The 27,855-nt window shown below is 43.0% G+C and overlaps 2 protein-coding genes across 7 annotated transcripts in view; one reads left to right on the top strand and one right to left on the bottom strand.

Moving 5' to 3' along the window:
* The window catches only part of LOC111982054 (misshapen-like kinase 1), a 33,071-nt gene extending 16,542 nt beyond the window's left edge, over nucleotides 1–16,529 (top strand). Inside the window, exons 10-32 of one of the 6 annotated variants that reach the window (XM_024013590.2) lie at nucleotides 240–309; nucleotides 484–697; nucleotides 1,872–1,979; nucleotides 2,564–2,650; nucleotides 3,053–3,232; nucleotides 3,545–3,715; nucleotides 4,268–4,423; nucleotides 6,795–6,874; nucleotides 7,401–7,504; nucleotides 7,614–7,714; nucleotides 8,029–8,052; nucleotides 8,249–8,400; nucleotides 8,641–8,758; nucleotides 8,977–9,093; nucleotides 9,259–9,370; nucleotides 9,677–9,832; nucleotides 10,050–10,193; nucleotides 10,445–10,579; nucleotides 10,747–10,847; nucleotides 10,979–11,128; nucleotides 11,434–11,593; nucleotides 11,689–11,828; nucleotides 11,966–16,529. In XM_024013590.2, coding sequence (XP_023869358.1) covers nucleotides 240–309; nucleotides 484–697; nucleotides 1,872–1,979; nucleotides 2,564–2,650; nucleotides 3,053–3,232; nucleotides 3,545–3,715; nucleotides 4,268–4,423; nucleotides 6,795–6,874; nucleotides 7,401–7,504; nucleotides 7,614–7,714; nucleotides 8,029–8,052; nucleotides 8,249–8,400; nucleotides 8,641–8,758; nucleotides 8,977–9,093; nucleotides 9,259–9,370; nucleotides 9,677–9,832; nucleotides 10,050–10,193; nucleotides 10,445–10,579; nucleotides 10,747–10,847; nucleotides 10,979–11,128; nucleotides 11,434–11,593; nucleotides 11,689–11,828; nucleotides 11,966–12,049 — 2,864 coding nt within the window. In that variant the 3' untranslated portion in view covers nucleotides 12,050–16,529. Of the gene's footprint in view, nucleotides 1–239; nucleotides 310–483; nucleotides 698–1,871; nucleotides 1,980–2,563; nucleotides 2,651–3,052; nucleotides 3,242–3,544; nucleotides 3,716–4,159; nucleotides 4,424–6,794; nucleotides 6,875–7,400; nucleotides 7,505–7,613; nucleotides 7,715–8,028; nucleotides 8,053–8,248; nucleotides 8,401–8,640; nucleotides 8,759–8,976; nucleotides 9,094–9,258; nucleotides 9,371–9,676; nucleotides 9,833–10,049; nucleotides 10,194–10,444; nucleotides 10,580–10,746; nucleotides 10,848–10,978; nucleotides 11,129–11,433; nucleotides 11,594–11,688; nucleotides 11,829–11,965 lie in introns of those variants that run through there. The other 5 variants (XM_024013587.2, XM_024013589.3, XM_024013588.3 and 2 more) reach the window with 5 other exon arrangements.
* Nucleotides 16,530–17,605: 1,076 nt separating this feature from the next.
* On the bottom strand, nucleotides 17,606–26,876 carry LOC111980922 (guanine nucleotide-binding protein G(I)/G(S)/G(T) subunit beta-2). Its single transcript, XM_024011979.2, has 10 exons — nucleotides 25,846–26,876; nucleotides 22,412–22,519; nucleotides 22,065–22,103; nucleotides 21,716–21,822; nucleotides 21,515–21,578; nucleotides 20,948–21,110; nucleotides 20,123–20,189; nucleotides 19,752–19,953; nucleotides 19,355–19,571; nucleotides 17,606–19,037 (listed from the first exon to the last, which is right to left on the bottom strand). The coding sequence occupies exons 2-10, from the start codon at nucleotides 22,466–22,468 to the stop codon at nucleotides 18,931–18,933; spliced, it is 1,023 nt and encodes a 340-aa protein (XP_023867747.1). The 5' UTR covers nucleotides 22,469–22,519; nucleotides 25,846–26,876; the 3' UTR covers nucleotides 17,606–18,930.
* Nucleotides 26,877–27,855: the final 979 nt, after the last annotated feature.

Genomic DNA, 27,855 nt, shown 5'->3' with positions numbered 1-27,855 from the left:
CCACGGTAGCCAAAATAATGGGCAACTGGGCATTTTTATACATGACTAATCATGATGGGATTTTAATTGCTTAATTAACTCAGGAACCACACCTGTGTGGAAGCACCTGCTTTCAATATACTTTGTATCCCTCATTTACTCATGTGTTTCCTTTTTGGCAGTTACCTAGTATGTTTTCACTACTATATGATATGCTTTCTCATTTCTGTTCATTCTTTCTCTCACTCCCTTTGTTTCAGAGGAGACCGAGTATGAATACAGTGGCAGTGATGAGGAGGATGAGAACCGTGGGGAAGACAGGGAGTCCAGGTAACACAACACTACCCATATAACATTACTACTCCCGTAATATAATACTATAGTGTCCTGAGATTAATGACACAATCTCCTGATTCTCTACTATGATCTCTCATCACCTCATCATGCTATATTCCTCCCTGTCTAAATCCTCCTTTCTAACCCTTCCACCTCTCTCTCCTCCAGTACCTCCATCCTGAATGTGCCGGGTGAGTCGACGTTGAGGCGGGACTTCTTGCGTCTTCAGCAAGAGAACAAGGAGCGCTCGGAGGCTCTGAAGAGACAGCAGGCCCAACTGGCCGCCCAGCGCCGAGACCCAGAGGAACACAAGAGACAGCTGCTGCACGACCGACAGAAACGCATTGAGGAGCAGAAAGAACAGCGCCGCCGCCTGGAAGAGGTAATACACACACACACACACACAGAGACTCACTCACACACACACACAGAGACTCACTCACACACACACACACACACACACACACACACAGAGAGACACACACACACACACTGACAAACAGACAATTTGATCAACTGCGGCTTGTGTTCTTTAGCTTGCTTAAGCAAACCACGTTTTTACCCTTTGAGGTAAAACCTGTGACCAACATGGTTCAGCTGACTTGATCCCACCTTACAAAGAATGAATCATCACAAGCCTTTTATCTAGCTATTTATGTCACTCCAAGTCTAAGGCTTTCACAGTAGACAGGTTTACTGGGATTGTACTAAGCTGTTATGTACATTGCGACTGTTTAGGGAGATACCGTAATACAGCAGGATATGAAGCTTGCTAATTTAGCAAGTTGGTAACACCAACGGTTTGACGATATCTATAATACATTTTTTATTCATGATAATTATGAATAATTGCACATCATTTCTGTGCAATTAAAATATTTCCACTGGATTTAAATCTCAATTAATGTTGGATTACCTGCATACAGTGTGCAGTAGATGGGAATTGATTATCACAAGGTCAGAAAGCAACTTACCATCAGGGAGAGAACTAAAAATGATAGCTCAATATTCTCTCGAGATTGTTAATCATTAATTCTCAACAACAAAAGAGAAGACGAGCATTTAAATGTAAAACATGTCATTTGCAAGTGCTATCTTAATTCTAAGAGGCATCCTCTCTTAAGGGAGTTGTTTTAATAGGGAGGCTGTAATGTCTTCAGAAGGCGGCTTAAAACTATTCAGGGTGATAACAATTAAAAGAACAACTGGCCAAGTGTTTGAATCAGGGAGCTGTGCGGTCTCAGCAGAGGAGCAGGGCTGCAGTGGCTGTTGGTAACGGGGGCTGGTAGTGACTCACAACTAACATCTCGCTCGCTTGCTCTCTCTCTCTTTCACGCTCGCTTGCTCTCTCTCTCTTTCACGCTCGCTCACTCTTTTGCTCTCTCGCTGTCTTTTCTTTTGCTCTCTCGCTCTCCATTTCCTCTCTCTTTCTTTCCATTTCCTCTCGCGGTGGAGGGGGAAAAAACTAAAGGTTTATGCAAGGCATCCATTATAACCACAACTAATGTGCAAAAGTGGCCTCCACACTGATTTCTCTCTCCTGTCATCCCTCTCAGCAACAGAGAAAAGAGCGAGAGATGGTGAGACAGCAAGAAAAGGGCCCCCATCGGAGACTTGACGATATAAGGAGGGAGGAGGATAGGAGGCTGGCTGAGAGGGAGCAGGTAACCAACCAGGAGAAGCACAGGAGCACAATCAGCCAATTGGGAAGAGGTGTGGGTGTAGCCTACTCTGCAGCCTACTGCAAGCCATTCAGCTGTGGAATGTCCGTGCGCTGGTTGCCATGGCAGCCGGGATCTAAATTAGTGTGTTTTCTGTTTTCTGTGCAAGAGCTCAGTTTCTGCTGCTCCGTTTCCGCTCTACCTCTACCACACAGTGACTGGCATTATATCACAGTCAACCTACGTTTTATAATCTACTCTTCTTTTCTCCAACCTTTTAACTCTCCTACCATGGCCCGTTTCTTCACGATAACTAACCTGCATCTAGTACTGATAGAAGACGTGATGCCTATATGGAACTGTATTGTAGTCTTAACAGTAGATATTCAATAGAAAAAAGCTAATACCATTTAGCTTTTAGTGTGAATGTAGAACTTTAAAGCCATGACAAATCACTAGGGCTGTATACTAACTAGTGTATGACAGTCATAAATCCCCCCCCCCCCCTACATCGTGGTCTATTTATATCTATCCTCTTCTCCATTGTCTTTCCTTTCCCTCTTCACCCCTCCTCCACCTCTCTTCAGGAGTTCATAAGAAATAAGTTAGAGGAAGAACAGCGGCAGTTAGAAATCCTTCAGCAGCAGCTGCTTCAGGAGCAGGCGCTGCTCATGGTAACTCTCTTCCTTCCTTTATCCTGCAGTCACCTCCTCTCCTCAGCCCTAGTCTACCCCTACCTCTGCCTGCAGGGCATACTGCTTACCTTACCCTCCTCCTCCTACTGGCACTTCACACCTCTCACCACTAGAGGCGTCAAATACTCCAGTTTGACAGTTTGCACTAACATACTGTATTTTGCTTCTTTGTTTTACGAAAACATTTCTTGAGAGAACTAGAGAATCATTGAGAGAATTTTSAGAATAAGGCCCATYTCTATGTATACCCTGCATGATGTCCCCATCTTTGTATGTGGGATTGTGTCTGTTTTGGGGGCATGTCAAAGCGGTGTGTATTGTGTACTAGCCATGCTCAGTCCTTAGTAAGTCTGCTTTGACCGTATCATGGTGTGTGTGCAGGAGTACAAACGTAAGCAGCTGGAGGAGCAGAGGCAGTCTGAGCGTCTGCAGAGGCAGCTGCAGCAGGAGCATGCCTACCTGGTGTCCCTGCAGCAGCAGCAACAGGACAAGAAGCCCCAGCCCCTCTACCACTACAGCAAGAACCTGGAGCCCAACAACAAGCCTGCATGGGCCCGAGAGGTACAATAACCACACAGACAGGAACAGTGGAACATGCTCTTACTTCACCTTAGATAACCCTAGGGACCACACCTTTCATTACATAGTGTTTTATAACCTRGAGTAATATAGAGTAATACCAGTGGAATACATTTAGCTATTTCCCTGTAACAAGCTAGCATATACAAGCAGTTATGTAGTATCACCTTAGGTGTCATCTTTTTTCCTGGAAGTTAGTCTGAATCGACATCTCTGTGATATGCTCTCTCCCTCCCTCTCCCCGTCTCCTGTCCCCCGTCTTTGCCTCCCTTTCCTTCTCTCCCTTTGTCTCAGGTGGAGGAGCGCAGTAAGCTCAACAGGCAGGGCTCACCCAAAATCTGCACCACTGTCTCTGACACTGCCATCCAATCACGCTCCGACTCCATCAGCCAATCCGGAGGGGGCCAGGCTACTCAGACCCCGCCTATGCAGCGGCCTGTTGAACCTCAGGGGGGACAGGGCAAGGTGTGTTGGTGTTCATCTGGGAATGTATTAGTCAGTGTGTACTTTATTTGTATGTTTTCCCTTGTTACAACATTGCAGACATTTTGGTCAAATACTGGTTTAGCACAGTGGCGACTGCGTTGTCTTTCTTTCTTGAGCTGCATTACCCCCTGTCTAATAATGCTTCTTTGAATTTTATTTATTTCCAATCTTATTTACCTTCCTTTTCTCCCTTCTCCTCCTGGACCCACTCTCTTCCCTTCTTATTGCTTTCATATTGTTTTATTGCCATTTCATAAAATGGCAAAAATCCCTCTATTCCCCATCTTAAAACATACACAATCCTAAATCCTCAACATGCACAATCCTGTCCCACTCTATCCTGCCTGCTCTCACTGCCCTACCCTGCCCGCTCCTCCACCTTCACACTCCTTTCCCTACTTCCTCACCGCTGCCCCCCTGCAGTTCCAGATGGCCCACTTGGTTCCGCTGAAGCCCTACGCTGCCCCTGTCCCCCGCTCCCAGTCCCTGTGTGACCAGCCCACTAAGACCATGTCCGCCTTCCCCACTCAGGACCCATCCCCTACCCCCACCCCCCGCCCCGTCCACTCCAGGGAGCTGGTCCGACAGAACTCTGACCCCACCTCCGAGAGCCCCGCCCCACAGCCTCGCACAAGGGAGGACCGCGGCCCCTGGATCCGGCTGCCAGAGATGGAGCAGCCGCCCAAGGTCAGAGACCACCTGCTGGGTTTTAGTCTTTAGATGTTGAAAAAAGACAGCGCTCCAGACTAATATTTTCCCTGGTGGCGCTTGTGCCACTACATTTTTCAGTTGGTGGCACCAGCCCAGGATTTGGTCACACCAATTGTTTTCACAGCGTTACGTAATATACAGTGGGGAGAAGACGTTTTTGATACACTGCCGATTTTGCAGGTTTTCCTACTTACAAAGCATGTAGAGGTCTGTAATTTTTTATCATAGGTACACTTCAACTGTGAGAGAGGGAATCTAAAACAAAAATCCAGAAAATCACATTGTATGATTTTTAAGTAATTAATTAGCATTTTATTGCATGACATAAGTATTTGATCACCTACCAACCAGTAAGAATTCGGGCTCTCACAGACCTGTTCGTTTTTCTTTAAGAAGTCCTCCTGTCTCCACTCATTACCTGTATTAACTGCACCTGCTTGAACTCGTTACCTGTATAAAAGACACCTGTCCACACACTCAATCAAACAGACTCCAACCTCTCCACAATGGCCAAGACCAGAGAGCTGTGTAAGGACATCAGGGGTAAAATTGTAGACCTGCACAAGGCTGGATGGGCTACAGGACATTAAGGCAAGCAGCTTGGTGAGAAGCAACAAACTGTTGGCGCAATTATTAGAAAATGGAAGAAGTTCAAGATGACGGTCAATCACCCTCGGTCTGGGGCTCCATGCAAAGATCCCTCGTGGGGCATCAATGATTCATGAGGAAGGTGAGTGATCAGCAGAACTACATGGCAGGACTGGTCAATGACCTGAAGAGAGCTGTGACCACAGTCTCAAAGAAAACCATTAATAACACACTAGCCGTCATGGATTAAAATCCTGCAGCACACGCAAGGTCCCCCTGCTCAAGCCAGCGCATGTCCAGGCCCGTCTGAGTTGCCAATGACCATCTGGATGATCCAGAGGAGGAATGGGAGAAGGTCATGTGGTCTGATTAGACCAAAAAGCTCTATTTTTTTCTCAACTCCACTCGCCATGTTTGGAGGAAAAAGAAGGATGAGTACAAGAACACCATCCCAACCGTGAAGCATGGAGGTGGAAACATCATTCTTTGGGATGCTTTTCTGCAAAGGAGACAGGACGACTGCACTATGAGGGGAGGATGGATGGGGCCATGTATCGTGAGATCTTGGTCAACAACCTCCTTCCCTCAGTAAGAGCATTGAAGATGGGTCGTGGCTGGGTCTTCCAGCATGACAACGACCCGAAACACACAGCCAGGGCAACTAAGGAGTGGCTCCGTAAGAAGCATATCAAGGTCCTGGAGTGGCCTAGCCAGTCTCCAGACCTGAAACCAATAGAACATCTTGGAGGGAGCTGAAACTCCGTATTGCCCAGCGACAGCCCGAAACCTGAAGGATCTGGAGAAGATCTGTAGGGAGGAGTGGGCCAAAATCCCTGCTGCAGTGTGTGCAAACCTAGTCAAGAACTACAGGAAACGTATGATCTCTGTAATTGCAAACAAAGGTTTCTGTACCAAATATTAGTTCTGCTTTTCTGATGTATCAAATACTTATGTCATGCAATAAAATGCAAATTAATTACTTAAAAAATCATACAATGTGATTTTCTGGATTTTTGTTTTAGATTCCGTCTCTCATAGTTGAAGTGTACTATGATAAAAATTACAGACCTCTACATGCTTTGTAAGTAGGAAAACCTGCAAAATCGGCAGTGTATCAAATACTTGTTCTCCCACTGTATTATATATATATATTATTTTTTTTTTACTGCTGCTCATTAATTACTTGTTACTTTTATCTCTTGTTCTTATCCATATTTTTTTTAACTGCACCGTTGGTTAGGGGCTCGTAAGTAAGCATTTCACTGTAAGTTCTACACCTGCTGTATTCGGTGCATGTGACTAATATAATTTGATTTTAATTATCTTGGTTGTAAAATAGTTGCTATTGAGCTCAAAGTTGAGAGTTGAGAAATATAAATTATACTACAGAAAGCTGAGAASCACCTCTTTGACCGTGACAACCGGATAGCTGTGTTTTCCCCGCAATTGGATTTTGAAATCTTATACAATCAGAAAGAAAAAATTTCCCGCAGCATTTTTTCACCCCTCGACACAGCAGCAGTTTACAGGGGCAGACAGACACTTTAATTACAGGAATCATAAAAATAATGTGCTTTACTGTTTTGACCAAATCGTGGTTTTAGACGTTTTGAGTGAAGCGACCATGTAGAATAAAAACAATTGCTCGCACAGCCAAGTCAAGGGGTCACAAAATGTGACTAAATGGTCGCAGTCTGGAGCTCTCTAAAGGGCATATAGATCTATATGTTAATGTGGTATTTCACTGTATCTTTCCCAGATTCCCCAGAGGACAGCCTCCATTGCCACAGCTCTCAACACCAACCTCTCGTCTGGCATCAGGCATCCAGTCAGAGCCAGGTAACTCAGGCGGACACATTTGAGCTAATCTTGTCTAATCTCGGTGTCAAGAACGCCCAATTTCCCAGTACTTGATTTAGGTTCTGGAGGAAAACACTTTCCAATCTGTCTCAACAAAGTCCGTGCCTCCCTCTGCCAAAGCCCAGTCCCTCCTTCCTTCTGCAGAAAGTCCACCTGTGTTTATTAATATTTTTTTGCTGCATGCTGACAACATGGAGGTATCTGACGTTTTCCACAAAAATATTTTACATGTAAGCAGTGTTTATTAGATTTGTGGCTAAAATCCCTGTTCCCACTCTAAGCAACACATCTGGGATATCGTGATTCATCAAAATAATCAGCTGACGGTGTTCCAACACACCCATCAGAAACTGTTTTACTCCCTGTCTCACAGATTTTCCTTTAAATGCATGTCAGGGGAGATTACTCTGTTTCTAATCATGACACATGCATGATGGTAGATCATGGCACAGTTATGATATTGACTGCTGAGATCAGATAACTGATTTGGTGTCTTCCTTTACAGCAACCCAGATCTCAGCCGCAACGACCGCTGGGAGAGAGGAGATAGCATGCACCTTGTATCCAATCTGCCCCAGACTGGCTCTCTGGAGAGGCACCGCATACTCAGTGAGTAAATCACACTGTTGCTGACTCTGCTTCTCTCCATCTCTTGATCCCTCTTACGAAATGAAAGCAAACCCCAACAATGATGTGATATTTAGTGTGTTGGTTTCAGGCTCCTCCAAAATGGACTCCCCCATACTAGGCCATGACGGGCGCATGAAGGGGCACAAGCCAGGGGAGTCTCGCACCTCGTCCCGCCCCAGTCGCCCTGCTGTAAGTACCCCTCACCTGTAAACCCCCCCCTCACTCTGAACACTGCGTGATGGATAATCAGACAACACTTTATACACCCTTATCACACTCATCTTCTTTTAAGCTTATCACTTGTAGAAATCTATATTGCTCTCTTCACGGACTATTCTGCACTATTGTGATATCTGCACTCACTCCCCAATCCCTACACCTGGATATTGACACCTGCACTAACAGTTGCTCTCTTTTTATGATCCTATTTTCTGTACCTGTTGATCACACCCTTTCCTCTGCACTCACTTCCCTGTTTGTCCACTGCTTCTTCCAATGCACAGAGTTACAAGAGAGCAATAGGAGAGGTTAGTATCTCTGTGTGTGCTGTGATATGTTTTTGCTTCCACTATGTCAGGCTGCTGTGTTAAAAGTTACACAAGCCTGCCATAGTCCTGGTATGCTGGCAAAGTATGTTAACTATTGAGGAAACGCCCAGCTCTATGCTTCCCTAATGTCTGTTGCGTGTCTGTGTCGTCTGCGTGTGTGCCTGTTTGTGTTCAGGACCATGGGCTGTATGCTAAGGAGCGCCCTGAGGAGCAGCCCAGACCTCCGTTGAAGGCCAACGACTACTCTTCATCCTCAGAAGGCAGTGAGAGCAGTGAGGAGAGTGAGAGTGGAGAGGGGAATGAGGAGGAGGACAGCCCCACAGACCGGTCAGTACCAGGGTGGGAGAGGCACACAGACAAACAGGAAGAAGAAAAAAGGAACAGCTTTTTAGAGACATAGCTCTTAATGTTATTGAAAGCCCATTGTCCACTTTTACCGCCACCCTGACCATTCCTTGTCTTTTTATTTTCCTGTACACTCCATATCCTCCACTGCACTCTGKTCTGTCACCTTCCTCTGTTTCCTTCCCATCTTCTCCCCTGACTTCCTCTCCTGTCTTTCTTTAGTCCCCGGGATGCAGACTCTGACTCAGTCAACACCATGGTGGTTCATGAGGAGGAGGGGGAGGGAGGGGAGGAGGGGCAGGCTGGAGGCTACGGGGACCAGACCATGCTGGTGCAGAGGGTGAGTCATCTGTCTCTCAGGAAGTAGCCTACTGGACTAATCTGCATTAAACACACACCTATAGGACTGACGTGAGGGGGTGTGTGGGTGGTCAGCTTACTCTTATGTAGCGGTTGTGTTAGCTTACTCTTATGTAGCGGTTGTGTTGGGAGTTAGCTTACTCTTATGTAGCGGTTGTGTTGGGAGTTTGACTGTGGTTTGTCCCCGTTGCCTGGCAGACACCAGAGAAGCGGAGCCACAATGGATACACCAACCTGCCTGACGTGGTGCAGCCCTCCCACTCCCCCACTGACTCGGCCTCCCACTCCTCCCCTGGGAAAGACTCTGTCTATGATGTAAGTCTGTCTCTCTGTCTGTCTGTCTCTGTCTGACCATTTGTCTTTCTCTCTGACTGTCTCTCTGACTGTCTCTGACTGTTAATCCGTCTCTCCATGTACATGTTTCTCTGCCATAAACCCCGTTCCCAGTGGTATTTCTCACTCCCTTCCTGTTTCCCCCAGTATCAGTCCAGGGGTCTAGTCAAGGCGTCAAGTGGCAAGTCCTCCTTCACCACCTTTGTCGACCTGGGCATGTACCAACCACCAGGCCCTGTGGATGCCATCTCTGTGGGCAGTAAGTACAGACAATAGAACTGGTCATTATCATAAGGGGTTAAATGAGTTTCCCCTATATACCTTCACTTACCTAGTTTCCAAATTCTAGTCCCTCTATTTTCAGTACTCGGCTCACAATCATCAGCATCTCTTATTTACTGCTGTAGGTAAATCTAAGTCATGGAAATGTCTAACAAGCAGGAGGGCAGCAGTTGCCCACAGTAGCTTGATTCAATATTATCATTCCCTTAAGGAAGTTTTAGCATTCATAGAGAACGGCTTGTGTTTCTCTCCTCCCTCTAAACTCTGCTCCTTCTGTGTCCAGGCCTGGGCTCCAGGTTTGAGCAGCTGAAAATGGAGGTGAGGAAAGGCTCCATGGTGAATGTGAACCCCACCAACACACGCCCCCACAGCGACACCCCCGAGATCCGCAAGTACAAGAAGAGGTTCAACTCTGAGATCCTCTGTGCTGCTCTCTGGGGTGAGACAGACGGCACACTGGTCTTGGCTATAGCCCACACTCTAATCATATGAGCCACAGAATTCAAATGAAATATAGAATGATATGCATTTCAATGACCACATGTAACACGCTTTGTTCCACCCAGCTTGAGTATCACATTTTTCACATATTGTACGTCCTGATTGATTGCATTAAGGGGGATATTTGTATCTAAGCGTGCATGTGTGTTCCCCAGGTGTGAACCTGCTGGTGGGGACAGAGAACGGTCTGAAGCTGCTGGACCGTAGTGGTCAGGGGAAGGTCTACTCCCTCATCAACTCCCGCAGGTTCCAACAGATGGACGTCCTGGAGGGACTCAACCTGCTCATCACCATATCCGGTGATTGATTAGTACTGCTCTGCACTTTAACACACTCTGCACTCACCTGGGGTCTGTTTAGGAGAGTGCAACGTCACAAAACCTTCAGATAGAGCTAACAGGATTCTAACTTTAGCATTTCTATTTGCGACGTTCTGAACGTTTCACTTCATTTAATAAGCCTGGGGAAAAGGACCTGTGCATCGCAAACTCCATCTGTTGCTACTAAGCCCCTTATCCACTAAATAACTGTGTGTGTGTGTCCATCCCAGGTAAGAAGAACAAGGTGCGTGTGTACTACCTGGCCTGGCTGAGGAACAAGATCCTTCACAATGACCCAGAGGTGGAGAAGAAGCAGGGCTGGACCACTGTAGGGGAGATGGAGGGATGTGTCCACTACAAAGTGGGTGAGTAAAGGAAGGGAGGAGACGGATTAACAGTGATGTGACCCGTTATTSAACCCATTATTGAAGTTTTTCTAACAATGTATATTTACACATTTGGCTTTGCCTTTTTGGCACTGTTTATTTATAGCGTCACATAATGGCTCTAATCCCGCTTTGTATTTGTCTAGTGAAATATGAGAGGATCAAGTTCCTGGTGATAGCTATGAAGAACGCGGTGGAGGTATACGCCTGGGCTCCCAAGCCTTATCACAAATTCATGGCCTTCAAGGTAGGTCTCACCTTTCCTGCCTCATTGTTCTAAATGCCAGGAGTTCTATTTCCCCTCAGCCAGTCGACCAGAACAACATTCAAAAACACCCCATGTTCTCCTCTCTCTTTGCCTCTCTCWCTCTRCTCTAGTCCTTTGGTGACCTGCCCCACAGGCCCCAGTTGGTTGACCTCACAGTGGAGGAAGGACAGAGGTTGAAGGTCATCTACGGCTCCAGTGCTGGCTTCCACGCTATCGATGTCGACTCTGGGAACAACTATGACATCTACATCCCAGTGCATGTGAGTGGAGGAGTTCCTCATGGGACAAGACGCACGCAGACAAATTCTTCCACATCAAATATAGCTTTGGAATTAATTCACACCTAAAATATCTGTAAAACATGAATAATGATAAGTTTAATTGATTAGATGCCCAGACCTGAAAGGTATTGATGTGAAAACCTCCTCACATATTCTTTCAAGATGTACATATATTTAATATTTTAGTCACTTCACACTCTTATTCAGAGTGACTTAGAATCAGTGCATTCAACTATATTAGGTAAAACAAGATTCTAGTCCTTCGCCCCTGTGTGTGTCCCCAGATCCAGATCCAGATAATGCCCCATGCCATCGTGTTCCTGCCCAGCTCAGACGGCATGGAGATGCTGCTGTGCTACGAGGACGAGGGAGTCTACGTCAACACCTACGGACGTATCATCAAAGATGTGGTGCTGCAGTGGGGCGAGATGCCCACCTCCGTTGGTATGGCACATGTGTACCTGCACGCAGTCACAGGCACACACACTTCTTTCTCTTGAAATTGGCATGTTCTGAGTTCTCTCTCTCTCCCTGTGCAGCACATATCTGCTCTAACCAGATCATGGGCTGGGGAGAGAAGGCCATAGAGATCCGTGCTGTAGAGACGGGCCACTTGGACGGAGTCTTCATGCACAAGAGAGCCCAGAGGCTCAAGTTCCTCTGTGAGAGGAATGACAAGGTGGGTCACACACACATTGGTATTCAAAATATCACTTAAGTGATCTATGTTTATGCCTCCGGTACGTACAGCTGTAGGCACTGGAGTCTCATTGAATATGAGTAATAAGCCTAATGTCTTGTTAATGTGTGTCTCAGGTGTTCTTTGCCTCTGTGCGCTCCGGAGGCAGCAGCCAGGTCTACTTCATGACCCTGAACAGGAACTGCATCATGAACTGGTGAAGCAACATAGTCCCATACACAGACACAAAACACTCATACACATATATACACACACACGCACGGGCGCTCGCCAACACACAAGCATACTGTAAATCCATTCCAGCCTAAATCTTCACGACAAAGAGTCCATCTCACCTGCCATCTTCTGACTCCCCTGATCTGATTGATCTCCCTCTGGAATGGTAGCTACCTATGAGACATCACTACAGGCTTCTAATGTAATATCTCTACTTTGTACTGTATATACTTGTCCTGTAGTATTGTACCTCAGTCACTTGGTGCGCCTGTGTTTAGTTGTAACTACCGTAGTTAGTTCCTTCTTATTGGGGGTATGTTAAAAACATTCCTTCCTGGTGAAATACATTTTAAAGAAAGCAAGATTCAACCAATATAAGTCAAGATTGAATTGTAAATAGCCAGTATCTAACATGTTTAAATGGAAGAGAACATGGGTAGATTGATGTCACTGGCAGACGTGTATATAACGCCTCCATTCAGGGTGTGACCACTGACCTGATATATATACTGCACTGGCACACCCTAAGGTATTGTTGCAACACTCAAAATGCTAAGCTTCAGGTTCACTATGGTTTAATTATTCAACTCATCATTCAAAAAGAAAAATTGGTATTTGATTAAAACTTGATTTCATGTTTTTATTTTGATGTTTTTTTTGGAAGGAGGTTTTWAAAAATTAAATAAATAAAAACTCCTAGGAAGACAGACTATCCATTATGTGAACGTAGTAACATTCTAGTCCCTAGTAAAATGGAACATATTGCTGTGTTCTAGCGTCATGCTTTCTATTTCTTTATTCTCCCCGTGTTTCATATCGGGGATGGAGCTATTTACCWTTTTAGGAGCCTATCGAACAGACTTAAGATATTAAACTTTTCTCTTGTCAAGAATTTAAACAATATCACTGCAAACAATTGATATTATCTGTACTGTTTCTGTATTTGGTATTAGCCTAACTGGCATTCTTACTTTTACTCTCTACTGTTATATTGCCATTATATTGCAATATATATGCTGTTCTAGTGCAGTTCTTGTTCAGAGAGGGGAGTTTAGGTTGAATTAATTTGTTTTGTGTAAAATGTACCAGAGGTAGYCAGTGAGGTGACTTAAGATGTGGGMGTCGAGGGGTGATGAAGTATGAAGGTTTTGATGTGACCGTAATATAGAGGACATAGGAATTGGGTGAGCGAGTGATGTGCTTGTTAGAATATTATAATGGCAGCAGGTGTCCATGATCCTTACCTGGGGGATAGTGCTGGGGTTCAGGCTCTCATCTGGCGGCTGTAATCCAGTGAATAATAGTTCCCTCTTGCTAGATCTACTCTGTCTGTAACCTCTGTTATCGATGTATTTTATGTTCATTGGTATGGATCTTGTTACGTTTGTACTCAGAGATGTTGGTTTGTAGGGATAGGGCTGCAGTGGATAATACTGAGCTATCAGTGTGGTTCCAAGCAATAGCTGTGTGATTCTTGAGCCAGTGTTGAAATCCACTGACTGATGCTTTAGCAGGCCCAGTTTTGTGTCATATTTGTCACTGCAATACTGAACCAGAGGACTCAAACTCATTGGGCACTTTCATTTATCATCTTACTAAACTAGTTGAAAGGCAACAAGTTGTTGAATATAGTGTATTTGCTCTTGTTTTCCCTACCAAAGTTCCCAATTGTCCTCTGAACATACATGAATCTGCTTTGATTCTTTTAGAGATCAGGGGAAATGCTTAAGCTGTGGGTATGTTATGTAGTTTATGCTAAATGAGTGTTATAAATATATTTAGTAAATATAACATTAAATATATATTAAAATATATAAGGGAGTAAAGAACGGAATCGATTGACACACTTTTAGTACAGTTACAATTTGTATATTTTACTCTTATGTGAGCATGCTTGCATGCACATATCTGAGCCATTTATCCTGTATCACAATTCCGTATCAATTCTTAGATTAGTTTCTCGCTAGCCTAGTGCATTCAATATCAGCTGTGTGCCATTTGTGACTGATATCGCAAATGTCACATTTTACACACACTCAACAAGTAGCTCTGGCAGCTGTGAAAAAGTCCTCTTATCTTAGTTAGCCAAACTGCCATGTTTACAGTTTAAGCAGTGCCTTGGAGTAGAGAAGGGGCTGGGAGGGGGGTGTTGGGGGGGTGAATATGACCCTCCACTCAATCCTCTAACTCTGAACTTCATGAAGAAGAGGTGTTACTGACAGACGGATCAAAATAATAAATAGTTGCCTCCCTCGTTAAGAATGGTGTTCTGTGCCAATTAAGTGCACTTAAATAGAAACCAGAACGTCCCAATATGTTTCAACAACTTTTAATGTTTTACATTGTCAATGATTATATATTTCATTCTGTAATAATAACTGCAATGTTTACCCACTGCTCTTTAAACATTGAATGGACTCACCAGTTACAGGGATTGTGTCTGTTGCCACCATGTGGAAGAGGAAACATTCTCTAGAGAATTTCAACCAGCGTTAATTTCATGCAATTTCATTCAATGCATACCATCTGCTGGTATGACACATTCATGTGACTAGAATATAGGCACAGGGAGAATGTGCAGTTGATGGCAGCAAACCAATTTGGAATGTAGAAAATGATATGCCTATAAAAATGCATCTCTCTTGATATGATGGTTCTCTAGACAGTGGGAGGGGGGCCAAAATACCATAGAAAAGCCATATGCTACTTCACATTTGTTGCGAATAGTTTTAATAGTATTTCATATGTTCAAATGAAACTGAAGCCAGTGACCTGGGTTTTGTTATGTGGTGTTAGAGGGGCTAGGAACATGGTGATAAAYAAGCAGGTTTTTGCTGGTGGTCAAGTGTGTGGACTGGCTGAGATGCAGTGGGAAAGTAACCAACTTAATATATTCTGAAAGGACTATTTTATTAAAGGATATGTAAATTATATTGAGAGATTTAAATAAATGAATGTATATCTATAAAACAGATTTCTATAACATACTTTACTGTCTGGTATATTAATTAATCTAAGCACAATGTATTCTAATCTACAGTAGAGAGGGGAAGGCTATGAATGTGGGTGTGTACGTTAAGACTGAATGTTTGGACTGTTTTGGTGGGTGTGACAGATGCATGAGAGTGATGGCTGAGCTGCATGTATTTCCAGTGGAAGTACAGACTCCTCTTGATACAGCCTAACTAGTAGTCATGCTATTGGTTGAGAGGGAGTGACCAGTCTATTGAGGACATGTACTGTTCGATGCAGGAGTAGCCAGCTGAGACAGAAAGGTGGGTGGATGGAGAGGGTCAACAATTTGTCATCAAGTGTGCCATCACATTTTTGTATAGCAACATTTCTATTGTCAATCCTAAATATAAAGTATCAGTCAAGTGTAGTGTTATGACAAAGTTGTAACAGTAAAATGGGCTTTGTTACATTAATCAAAATTTTCAGCCCCACAAAACAGGCATATCACGAAGGCTGTCCTTGCCATATCAAACGTTGACACTTCTCCTTCATAAGCAATATGAGTGTTAAGTTGAGTTCTCTGCTGTCTCTGTCTGTGTGACTTTGGTGGGAGGGTGTTTATCGTGGCCTTTAGCAAACTGAATGTAAGATGGACGGTTTGTCTGTGTCTCATAATTGAGAGATACCCATACACTGCTTAATCTGTTTTTTTTTGTCTTAATCCCAAGAAAATATACCTTGTAATCCACAGTCAGCATAATACACAAACATCACTTTAACAGTTGTGATACTAGTTTTGCATTGATGTGTTTATCCAGTAATMGCCTTTATGAGGAGGATCAATAAATTCATGATAAATGATAATCAGTTGGGTGGGTTTCCTGCTTCTGTGTAGTGTTTTATTACCTTCCTCTTGAGGCAATGACCTGCTCCACCCAATGTAGTCACACACTAATCAGACACTCCATTCACATATATGATATAGTAATACTGTACAACAGGGCTTTTGCCCTAGTACTACACATCTGATTCAAATAATCAAAGCTTGATGATTTGGTTATTTGAATCAGCTCTGTACTGCTAGGGCAAAAACCAAAATGTGCACCCAGGGGTGGCCCCAGGACCGAGTTTGGGAAACCCTGCTGTACAACATAATCTTGGATCTTGTAGAATAAGATTAAAGTATGAATYGATTTGTGGTTTTTACTAGGTGCTTGTGGGAACCAGTACAGGTGAAAGTCTGAAAGCTGAAAAAGCTGATATCTTTGGATGGGTCTATAATCTCTTCTACTTTTTTTTTGTTTTTTTCAATCTCTTGTTTTTGAGAAATGAAATGTCTTTTACCATGTTTGTTTAGTGTTTCTGTTTTGAGGGGTTAACTTCAGATTGTATTAAATAGACTGATGAACTTTAATATTTTAAAAGATTGTGTTGAATGAACTCATGAGTCTGTAAAAGTCTTGATGAAGAATTGTTTGAAAAATAAAACTATATTGATCTCATCTTAAACGGTCTATAATAGTTTCTGTATTCATATATTGGGTGTAAAGCATGAGGAACAATGAATCCAATGAGAATGGGCTAAGCATGTGTTGTATAAATGGCCTCCAGGTCCCAACCACCATCATGCAGTACTTCATTCCAACAGACACATTTACCATGCTTGCAGTCCAATATTCAACCATTTCCCTGAAGTGTGGATTTATACTCCACCTTGTGGAATTAAAATGAATAGACTGGTTTAAAGAACATGGTGGAAACCAATGATGTATATATACCCTATATTGCTGATGCTATGTATTGGCGAATGAGATGCTTTGACGCCACTGGTCGGCCATATTGGCACTCTCCGGATGAAGCAGTCCAAATGAATGAATGGAATTCTACAGTATTTCAATTAAATGTTTCAAGGACAAAATTACATGTATTTAAATAATGTTGTAGTGGGGACAGTAACATTAGAACTTTAAACAATTATACTTTAATAAGGAAAACATTTAAATATTTATTTTATTTGTATGTTTAGCTCACATATAAGTATGCATCAAAGCGTCTAATATAATAAACTTGTCAATAAAAATTTAGATGTTAAATAAATGCATTTCTTTAGCTTCCAAAGTATGTTTTACGACGGTTGGGTGTGCCAAGATGGAGGTACAGTGGCTTCAAAACAGGTTATCATCTAGTGTATATATAAACCATTGTTGGGAACTCCCTCTGGTCTTGGTATGCACCAATCCAATCCCCATGTGGGGGAGTGAACGGGTGCACACTTCTGGAAAAAGGGTAGAGAATACACTTCGACATGAATACATTATCTGAGCATTCTAAAAATGACCAGTAACTATTTATATCATTAATCAGTCTATAGTAAGTAGTGTGTTGAGAAATTAGAGCAGAAATCTGGACATCAGGTATGTTTCATCAAGGTTAAATTGGGTCATCAAAGCATGTCAAATTCACTGTTTATGTTCAAGTTGTGTGCTGAACAGGATCCCCATATATCTCCCTTGAAAACTAGCATGCATGGTTTTAAACACAGAAATTACTATGTTAAAAAAGAAGTACACACAACTGGCCAAAACTGGCAAGAGAGGCTACGTGTATTTATTAATAGTATGTACAATGTATACCATCATAAAGTTGACATAATATATTGACAAAGTCAAAGTATGAATATTGCCCCCTGCTTATCTGAGAGTTGTCTCTTGATAATCTCGCTCACCTTATGAATCTCTCATTTTATTGATTTCATTTAGTTTAATTTCATCATTATTCTCTATTAATTATCCTTAAAGTGTATCTGAGGCACACAGGGAAAACATGAATAAAATAGGCGTAAAAAATTAATACAACAAAAACATCAAAATCAAAACTATCATATATTTACTTATATATGTGGGTGTACATATCTATAAAAACAGTAACTACATGATAGCATTTTGTTTGAGCCAGAAGAAACTTTAAGAATTGATGGTTTATCTTGATTTTCCTTTAACAGTGTCACTGTGGAAAGTTGGGCATTCTTTCTGCTCTCTATCTATCTCCCTGTCTGTAGTGTCTTGAGTGTTATTGGATTCACTTATTATCATGCTTTTCCAGCCCATCACTCTCTATTCCTTCAACTGTGACTTTTTTCACCCTGTTACAGAGACACACAAACCTACTGTAGTACAGAAAATCAGATTGAAGGATATTTGGGACTTCAGAGTAAACAAACGAAAAACAGAATTGCCTCCCCCATTTAGCTCAAGGGTTGGAGTTTCACTCAGAAATAAACATGTACTGTAGATGTGTGTGCATGTATATATTTTTGTATGTTTGTGTGCGTATGTATGTGTGTATGCACTTAAAGTGTGTGTGTGTGTGTGTGTGTGTGTGTGTGTGTGTGTGTGTGTGTGTGTGTGTGTGTGTGTGTGTGTGTGTGTGTTGAAAAATCTGGTAAATTGTGACATTTCAAATGCGTGTTTTAGTTTAGCATATGTCAGGATTTTATTTAATTTGTTCACGTCATTAATGGTAGTTCCAATTACAAATGTATTATAACTGTGTGTGTACTGTGTACATATATATCTGTTGTGGGTAGTGTGGGCATATGTTTGTAATTCTGGTGGACTCTTCCTGCATACAATGTGATTGGTAACATGTACAATTGCAAGTGGCATTTGTGTGTCTGTGTAAACTCATACCTAATTGGCGTTATATATATATATTATGTACAATGTTTCAATGTGTATGTGTGTATGTGTACATCTTTACGTACAGTGTGAATACAGTGTGCAAACTATGTGTACCAAAATGTGAGATGTGAATACTTTGTATGATCAATATTGTGTTTGCGTGTGGGTATGTGTGTGTGTCTATGTGTGTGTAATGTGTGTGTGTGTGTGTGCATGGCTCAGGTAACTTGTCAGTTCCAGATCTTGAGGAAGCTGTCCCAGGACCCAGTGGCCACCGCCATGCCATCATCAGTCACACCTAGACAGCTCACGCGATTGTCATGGCCGGCTAACACTCCTGACACAGAGAGGGACAAACAAACAACTGTTATCATATGGTGTCCTGGTTAGCTCTCTCATCAATCCACCATCTTGAAATACCCCTGAACTGTTAACACAGGGATCCCTTAGAGGGTTGAATTACATTTGACTGAGATCAGCTTGTGAATTGAAGTCTAACATCTCAATGAAATCAGAAGATATAACATTCCCTTTTAAGTTATCAGTTGTTTTCAGTCACGGGTCTGATGCATAGCCAGACACAACTATACAACAATGGCTGCCAGCTAAATGACAGCCGCTCGCTCCTACTCCACCCCACCACACCCCACTGACCTGCTCGATCTCCCTTCATGGCATCCCAGATGTTGCAGTTGAAGTCGTCGTAGCCGGCCAGCAGCAGCCGTCCGGAGCGGGAGAAGGCCACGGAGGTGATGCCACAGATGATGTTGTCGTGAGAGTACAGGCTGAGCTCCTGGTCAGCGCGCAGGTCAAACAGCCTGCATGTGGCGTCGTCGGAGCCGGTGGCAAAGGCGCTGCCGTTGGGAAAGAACTGTAGAGGAGAGAGGGAGTGACAGCCATGGGTTAGATCAGCTAGCATTAGGTACATTAGACACTCAGAATTAGCTAGTGCAGCTAACATGAAGGACTTTGGGAACGGTGACATGTCTTAGAGTATGGTTTCCTGGCTTAATGCCATGACATGAACCAGAAAGCAGGTCAGCACACTCACACAGACTGCGTTGATGTCAGACTCATGGCCCGTGAACGTCTGTCGGCACATGCTGTCCCTGATGTCCCACAGCTTAATGGAGGCGTCACAGGCTCCGGACACAAAGGTGCGGAAGTCTGGAGACAGGGACAGGCTCATGACGTCACCGCTGTGGCCCGAAAACACCGTGGTCTGCTGGCTTGTCTCGATGTCCCACAGTGCACTGGATAAGAGAACAGAAGAGCGACCCACTGGATTTAAAAACTGCTATCAGATCATTTTGAGTGTAAGGTTATGCTAGCTCATAGCTAGTTACAGTATAGACAATATACTGTAGTATATTTATATTTGCATTCTCCATCAGCCTTGGTTACTGATCCATCAGGACTCACCAGGTAGTGTCTCCTGAGCTTGTGATGATTTGATTGTCATCGATGAAACGGCAACAGGACAGGTAACCTGTAACACAAATAAAAACATCTAGTAGAACACTGACCACACCATATCAATGTATGGTGCTCCTACTAACGCCTCGATCACACCAACAGCTTCATTGCATTTTGGTACACCAGAAGTACATTCATTTCCAATGAATCGCTGCGTTTGCCTTGCAGCATTGCGTTGCAGAGGCAGTTTCAGTGCGTTCTGTGCTGTGCATACGTTGGATTTATTGAACGAATGCGTCAGACTGTATGCGTAGACGGCTTGACAGAAATGGTAGCAGAATGTGAATGTTGAACTTTTGTTGCACACATATCCAGATGATGCTGCGTACCATTTTGCGAAATGACGCTGTAGGTGTGATCGAAGAGTAAGACTTAATTTCAACAATACTCGTCCTCCCGAATGTGAGTAATTTAAAAGCCCCAGGTGAGCTAGCACTGTAACACAGCTAAGGGACTCACTAGGTTTTCTGGCTGATGTCTCAGCTCGTTATAATTGTGTTGCCCTGTGACTAATTAGCCATGTGAATTAAAGTCTTCCTTGTTTAGGGGTTTGGGACCTGGGGATCCCAGTGGGACAGGGAACAGGTAGGAATACTCAACTGAACTGCATACATAACCATATGTAGTGTCACTGGGGAAGTTAGAATCAAGGAGGTTCAAATAAACTCACATAACCTAGCTAAGACACTTCCATGATTTCTCAATAAAAATGAACACAAAATGACTCAAGCTTAGTCACATAGGTATTTGTGTGTAGTAATGCTTCTTCACCTGTGTGTCCGGGTAATTCCCTGCTGACCCTGACGTTGCCCTCGCGGGTCTTCAAGCAGTAGATGGAACAGATGTTGTCCAGACCTCCACAGGCCACGTAGTTACCAGAGGGGGCATACGCACAGGTCATCACCCAGGAGGAGCGCAGGGGGATAGCATGCATCTGGAGGGGGGATAAGAGTTGGTCACTGTGTGTCACAGAATAAAGGCCTGGCCATGGACAAGGAGAGAGTAGTATCATAAACAGGACCAGGCAGGAGTCCAGAGCCAAGTCCACATCCAGACAGAGCAGGAGCGTAATAGTAGTTCATTTTGCTTCCTCTATATTGAATTTGTGGGATCTTTTCAGGGGGAGCCATTGCATAATATAATTTACAATGTTTGAATGGCAAAGTGACTCTGGTAGGTTATGATGTAAGTAGAAGTATGAGATGAGTCAAAACACACAGTCGGCTCCCATTTCATTTCCAATCCCTGAAGGCTGCCTAGTTTGCTGAGAGTGAGTCAACCTTTCCAGGCCCCTTGGTGAGACCAGGGGAGATGTTGTTATTTGGGTGCAGCTCTCACCTTGTTAGTGGTGTAGCTGTCCCAGATGATCAGTTTTCCATCTTGAGAGGCGCTGACCAGGAGCCTGCGGAGCCAAGAGGTAGAGCCATTGTGTTATACCTCATCAAAAAAGTACCGCTTGTACCGCCATGTGTGGTATATGAGTGAGAGTGTGAAGAGAGGGAGAAGCCCCCTAAGGGGTTGGCATAACGTTACACCCACCTAGAGTCTGTGCCCCAGTGCATGGCATAGATCTTAGCCAGGTGGCCACGGAGAGTGCGCCTCGTCCGCATCTGAATCCTCCCCACGGGATCCAGACCTGACGTTATCTGGTTGACACACAAACACACAGAAAAGCAATGTAAAGAAGACAAGTTCATCACAGGGTTACTGTGTCAATGTAATGCACTATATTCAGATCTTTTTTCGCATATCAGATCTTTTCACATTAGATATTTTACAGAGCTAATCTAACTGGGCAAAATATCAATTAGTGAAAAAAAGATGAGAATTGGGCTGGCTGTCAAAACGCAGCCATACTCTCTTTTATGCGGGTATGTGTGATACTTACCTGTGTCAGGGTTGAGTCCCCACATGCTTTCCTGGCATCCTAAGAGACAGAGAAACAGAGAGTGGTTAGACAAGCATTAGCAATCTCTCTGAATCTCACCCAGGCAAATATCCCACCTCTCAATATGGTGTGTTAGGCCTACTCCCTTTTCCACCAACCCCCTTCTCTTCTAGACCCAATGGTTTTACTGCTTTCATTGAGATCATAAAGCGTTTCAGAGTAGGATTGCTGATCTAGGATATATCCTGTAATCTAAAAGGCAAAACTGATCCTATATCAGCATGCCTAGCCTCTGGGACTCTTTGTAAATGTGTGCCCAGATCAGTAACATTCTCTGACACACGTACTCTTATCTGGTTCCTAAGTTGCTCCGCCTCCTGACGCAGCTGCTCCAGCTCGCTCATTTTGGATTGGTCCCTGGCCTCGTCGAAGTCCTCTGTCACTCAGTCAGTCACCTCGTGGGAACAAAGGATGGAAAAACAGCATGAGAATTTAAACTTAAAACATTCATGTAGATCGCCCAGACTGAGATATCAAGTTCAAAATTAGGACTCCATCTAAGAGCAGAAATGTCCAATTAGAATGATGGACAGTGCCTGCGTCAGAACAAACCAATCTTCTGCTTGTAATGTAATATGCGCTATGTTTGTACATGGCATGCGTATCAGATTGCATGATTTGATTGCAGTGTTATCATGGTGAGTAATCGACTCCAACTACATCAGAGGTCTCGTAGTCCTCTGCTGGTCTCAACCTGATCAATGGGTTTGATCTGATCATAATCATTTTGGCATGTTTCACCTGGAGGCTAGTTGTTTAACACCATCACAAACATGGCTGCAGAGCGGCAGCTAGAATCAGAGTAAATTGGGCATATAAAATAATACTTAATTCAGTATTTTAAGTGCACGGTTTACTAACATAGCACATCTAAAATACGTAAAGCTCTGTAATCTGTATATTTATGCTAGTACAGCCTTGTCTGGTTTAACTGTGGAGAATAATCTCTAATCTGGTATAATCTGAGAGAGCGCTTCATCATTTAATGGGCTCTCTTTGATATCCACGAACCACTTAATGCACAGAAACAAGATTAGAATTACTGCAGGCAGGCAGGCATTTATCATTCATTACAAGCACATTGAACAAAATGTATGTGTGTTTGTGTTGTGTTCTAAAAGGGGGCTCCCAAGTGGCGTAGCGGTCTAATGCACAGTATCTCAGTGCTAGAGGTGTCACTACAGACCCTGGTTCGATTCCAGGCTGTATCACAACCAGATGTGATTGGGAGTCCCATAGGGCGGCCCACAATTTGCCCAGCGTCGTCCGGGTTAGGCTGGGGTAGGCCGCCATTGTAAATAAGAATTTGTTCTTAACTGACTTGCCTACTTGAATAAAGAATAAATAAAATAAAAATGTTAAAAAAGCAGTTTTGAATCTCTATTTAGCATAGCTATCATCACATTTGGAATTTGCCAGTGGGATATTTGCATAATTACTATGTTATTACCTGGCTATTACTATGTTTTAACAATGACTTGTTAATGATTCAACATTGCTGCGATTATGGTCGATTCTAGTGGACACAAAATGTCATTGTTCAAGCTGCAGTATCAAAACGAATTAAAACTATTTTACAGCAAGATCTCGATCATCTAGTGAAATACACTGAAAATGGCTGACACTAGCATTATAACAAACTACATTTCCAAATTACAAAAATGTTCACCCGCTAGACCTCGATTGTTACCGTCACAGTTGAATGTGACTGAAAATACTATGGTAGGCCTATTTGTATTATTTAAATTCACCAAAACAGTATTGGCTGTACCATACACTTCCATATCAACATGATTAGCACTACAGATGTGTTTATGATCACATGCACGGGGAATTCGAAGAGAGAGAGAGGTTTCACATTCAAATCCTATTCAAAAATGGGCACTAGTATTTGCATGAGTTTGTGGGCCTATTCAAATCCGTAAAGACACTGATGAAATACCTCTGACCATTGTACTCTGCTTTGCACATTCTAATTTGCATCACTGTCGATACTGTACCTCTTTCGGTGGCGGTGTACCGGTACTTGTAAAACACGCATATTAAAAAAAGAAAATGCTTTCACAGACAGGTACACTGCCCATACAGCAGTGTCAGGTAATATCACATTTAGTGTTCACATTTTCCATATTTCCTCTAATTCCAGTGCCTCAATGTTAACATTACCTAACACTCACATCACATGTGCCATGTTATTAAAGGCCTCCAACTCCACATACACAAACAAATAAACAGGAACATCCACATCATCACCATCTACTAGGCTAGGGAGAGGAGCAGTTAACTGGGTCATTGTTCCCGGTGGGAACCTCCAACCAGATGGATCACACAGCACTAATGGAAGGCGACCGGGGAAAATTGGTGGGTCCCAGTCTCCTGGCACAGCTGCTCATTTAGCCAATAAAGCACTGAGGGGTTGGTGGTGGTGCATCACCATCAGATACCAGGGTGGGAGAGGAGAGGACTGGGCATCATGGGATGGGATGATACACCATCGCCCACTGACATCATCAAATGACCCTTTTTTGGTTTCCTCCTTTCCCCAATGCTTTCTGGACAGTATGTGCAATGCAATCCACCTTGCAGGCAGTCACCAACCCAATCCGTTGTTGTCTGGACACACGTTCCAGTTCCTAACCCTCCCTCAAGAACATCATTTTAAGGGAGCATTTCTGGTAGAATTGGTTCAAGAAGTGTTTGTACACTAGTAAAATAATTTTGAAAGATGTATTAAATGATGCAAAACACAGGGCAGGGCTGGATGTAAATGATCCTTATTGACTATACGTGGTTGTGGACCTCAGCACGTGTCCTGTGCTGAATAGGTGGCCATCAATGTCACCATAATAGCTTATTAAGCATTTTCTCCAAGACAATATATTACCCATGACAACTGACAGACAGAAGCTACCTAAACTATAGGTCAAAGACTTGCTTGTCATTTGGAAAAAATAATGCAAAATACAGTATGGCCCCACCCCTTATGTTCATGCACAGTAAACGATAGCCTACTTGGTCTATTCGGTTGACATTTCACAGCGAACCAAGAGTGCTAAAGTAATAAGCACATTATATTAGCGTTATTGGATTGAGTGCATTACAGCATAATTTTCTATAATAGAATTCTAAATAAAATCCTTGCATAAAATGTAAAATCCATTTTAAGGTCAAATTGCAGCATAGACACTGTAGAATAGCCCTCCCTCATCAACAAATAGGTTGCTTACATCGGCCTTGGGGCGCAGCTCAGACGGCTAGGCTACTCCCTCACTACAAGCAACAGTAGCCTACCCAGTACCCACAAATGTATGGAGGCTACTTGATATAGGTAGCTGTTAGGCTACTTGATGAATTTAAGGCCATAATTCCACGACTATAGCAGTAAACCCCTGGCATTCGTGGTTAATGGCACTGACACCCTGGCAACCGTGTAATTTTTCCAAGCCGCTAAATATGCAAACACTTTACGGGGTTGCCTGTGTTAATATAGGTTATCACAAGAATGTACAGCAAGTTATGCTATATGCAAATAGAAAAACATTTGGTACAGTGGGGAGGTTCGTCCATATGTCTATATTTAGGCTACCAAAACATACAGATGAAATATAATTTCAGCGAAATGATGAGCCTAGTCATGAATAGGCCCATCACTGGTAGGCTACATCATCCAGCCATCTTACATCCATGACAATTCTGACAGCATTTTATAATGGATGGCTACCTGTTAGGTAATGTTTCCGATGAGGTTGGTAGTCTTTCTCGAATACAGTCTGGATTTAATGTTTCAAAAAGGCTGGGGATGTTTATTGGCCCCTTTTTCCTTAGAAAAGAAAACAATATAGGGACAGAAATATGCAGATATTTTCAATATCCTCTCTGCTCCTTGTCTTCTCTAGATTTTTGCTCAGTGAATCTCCAATGTAGGCTACACATCAAATAAATATTAGATCGAAGTACAGAGACACCATATCTCCGTTTGACTGGACCCCTTGAAAAGATGAGTTCTGCTGTTGTGTTCCCGTTTCCTCTTTAGAATGGTTTGCCTTTCTACGCCCGAGACCTTCATAAACTCGAAAACATCTTTGTTGGAGCGGATTGAACACAATTGCAATCTGTCCACGCATCAAAGAAAATGCATTGAACCATATGAAATTAGTAAATAGCTTTTTTATGACTCAGTTTTTCTCTTGATTGTGGTTTTCGTGATCCTCGCTTCCTTCCTCCTCTGCTAGTTCGCGGATATCTTCCTCCTCCTTCTCTCCCCTCACTCCCTCGCTTCGTAATGACCGTCGCCTCCTCGTCAAAAAAATGAATTATTAAATAAATTGCCAAACACAGAGGCTTAAACTCTTGAGAGAAAAATGTAAATGATATTTTAAAAGCGACTGGGCTATCTTGCCGGAGGAGCAGGAAACCCACCCATTGGTACACAAATTAAAAAAACATGCAATAGGCCTAATGCATATTCGCATGAGGTGTTCTTGTATTCAAAGCTCTAAATTGCAGTATTGTAATAAAATAACGTCGTTTCAGATTAAATCACCCGGTCTGCGCTTGCTAACGTTAGATCTCGTAAGCACGATTCAACCACACCCATTTCGGAGAGACTATACCATTTTAAAAAACCCCTCTGATGTCTACTCGATAGGCTACGGGTGGGATGACTCTCAGATGGTCCTCGATCTACTGCAGATCTTGAACATCACAGGGCCGCATTTGTCTCCTTTATGAGAACCCTTTTCGTGTCTTAGTTATTGATTAGGCCTACGACTATATCTCTCAGTACAGTGTGCACTTATAGCGTTAACTACTTCCACTGTAGGAAAATTACTGCAAGAGCCCACCCACCTAGAAAAAAATAACTGTTGAAGTGGCTCCAATCGGCCTCAATTCATCACTCATAGCAGATTTCTTACTTCGTCCCCTTCACGTTTTGATTAAACTACTTGTGTAATTAATACCTCATAGTAGACTAATTACTCCGAAGCACTGTATTATCCCTGGAGATGTAGGCTATACACCTAAGGATTATTTTATAATTAGCAGATGTGTGTGTGCGAGAGCAAGGCCATAGGCTGGTGAGAGCTGGGTTTTTATCAAGCCATGGTTTTATATTCATGATAGTGAGTAATCCGCTCATTTCTAAATCCTCTGTCTGTCCAGATTTTTTTTAAACCTTGGTCTTTATTTACTGTCAAAAGACTGTGAAGGTTACAGTGTGATAAAAAGGTCAGAGACCTGTGCATACACACACACACACACACACAAACACAATTCATAATATGCATAATCATTATTCTTATATCTAATGCATTTATAAACTGTCATTGAACTTAGAGACCCACACAACACACACACAATATATACATAATAATTATATTCTTATATTTTAATGCATTTGTAAGACAGGAGTAAACCAGAACCAAGCAGCTGGTACTAAATGGCCATATGGGCCTGAGAAATATATTCCCATGGTTTGACTAGAGCAGACCATTGTTTAACCAAACATACCATTAATGATCATTTATAATAATGCCCCTAGGGTGGGGGGTTACCTAGGCCCTCGATCAGTCAAAAAAGCTAACTCAATTTCAATTTGATATAAGTATGCTTACTCTCAGCAAACATAATCTGATTTGGTGGGCTGACCCCAGAAATCTAGTGACTGGTTTTGGTTGAATGGGAGTCGGGATCTGCCATAGTCTGTGGATAGGTAAATGATCAACACACA

Source organism: Salvelinus sp. IW2-2015, linkage group LG20 (assembly GCF_002910315.2).
Source record: "Salvelinus sp. IW2-2015 linkage group LG20, ASM291031v2, whole genome shotgun sequence".
In the NCBI taxonomy this organism is placed as follows: Eukaryota; Metazoa; Chordata; class Actinopteri; order Salmoniformes; family Salmonidae; genus Salvelinus; species Salvelinus sp. IW2-2015.
Note: the sequence above shows the minus strand (reverse complement) of the source record. Positions and strands in the feature narration are given on the sequence as shown.

Bases quoted from the DNA above. Each gene is read 5' to 3' on its own strand.
- LOC111980922 (XM_024011979.2), bottom strand. From the start codon at position 22,468: ATGAGCGAGCTGGAGCAGCTGCGTCAGGAGGCGGAGCAACTTAGGAAC. The intron at 22,104-22,411 runs GTACGTGTGTCA...TCTGTCTCTTAG, and splicing joins AACTTAGGAACCAGATAAGA to GATGCCAGGAAAGCATGTGG. The intron at 19,954-20,122 runs GTGAGTCCTGAT...TCTCTTATCCAG, and splicing joins AGCTCAGGAGACACTACCTG to TGCACTGTGGGACATCGAGA.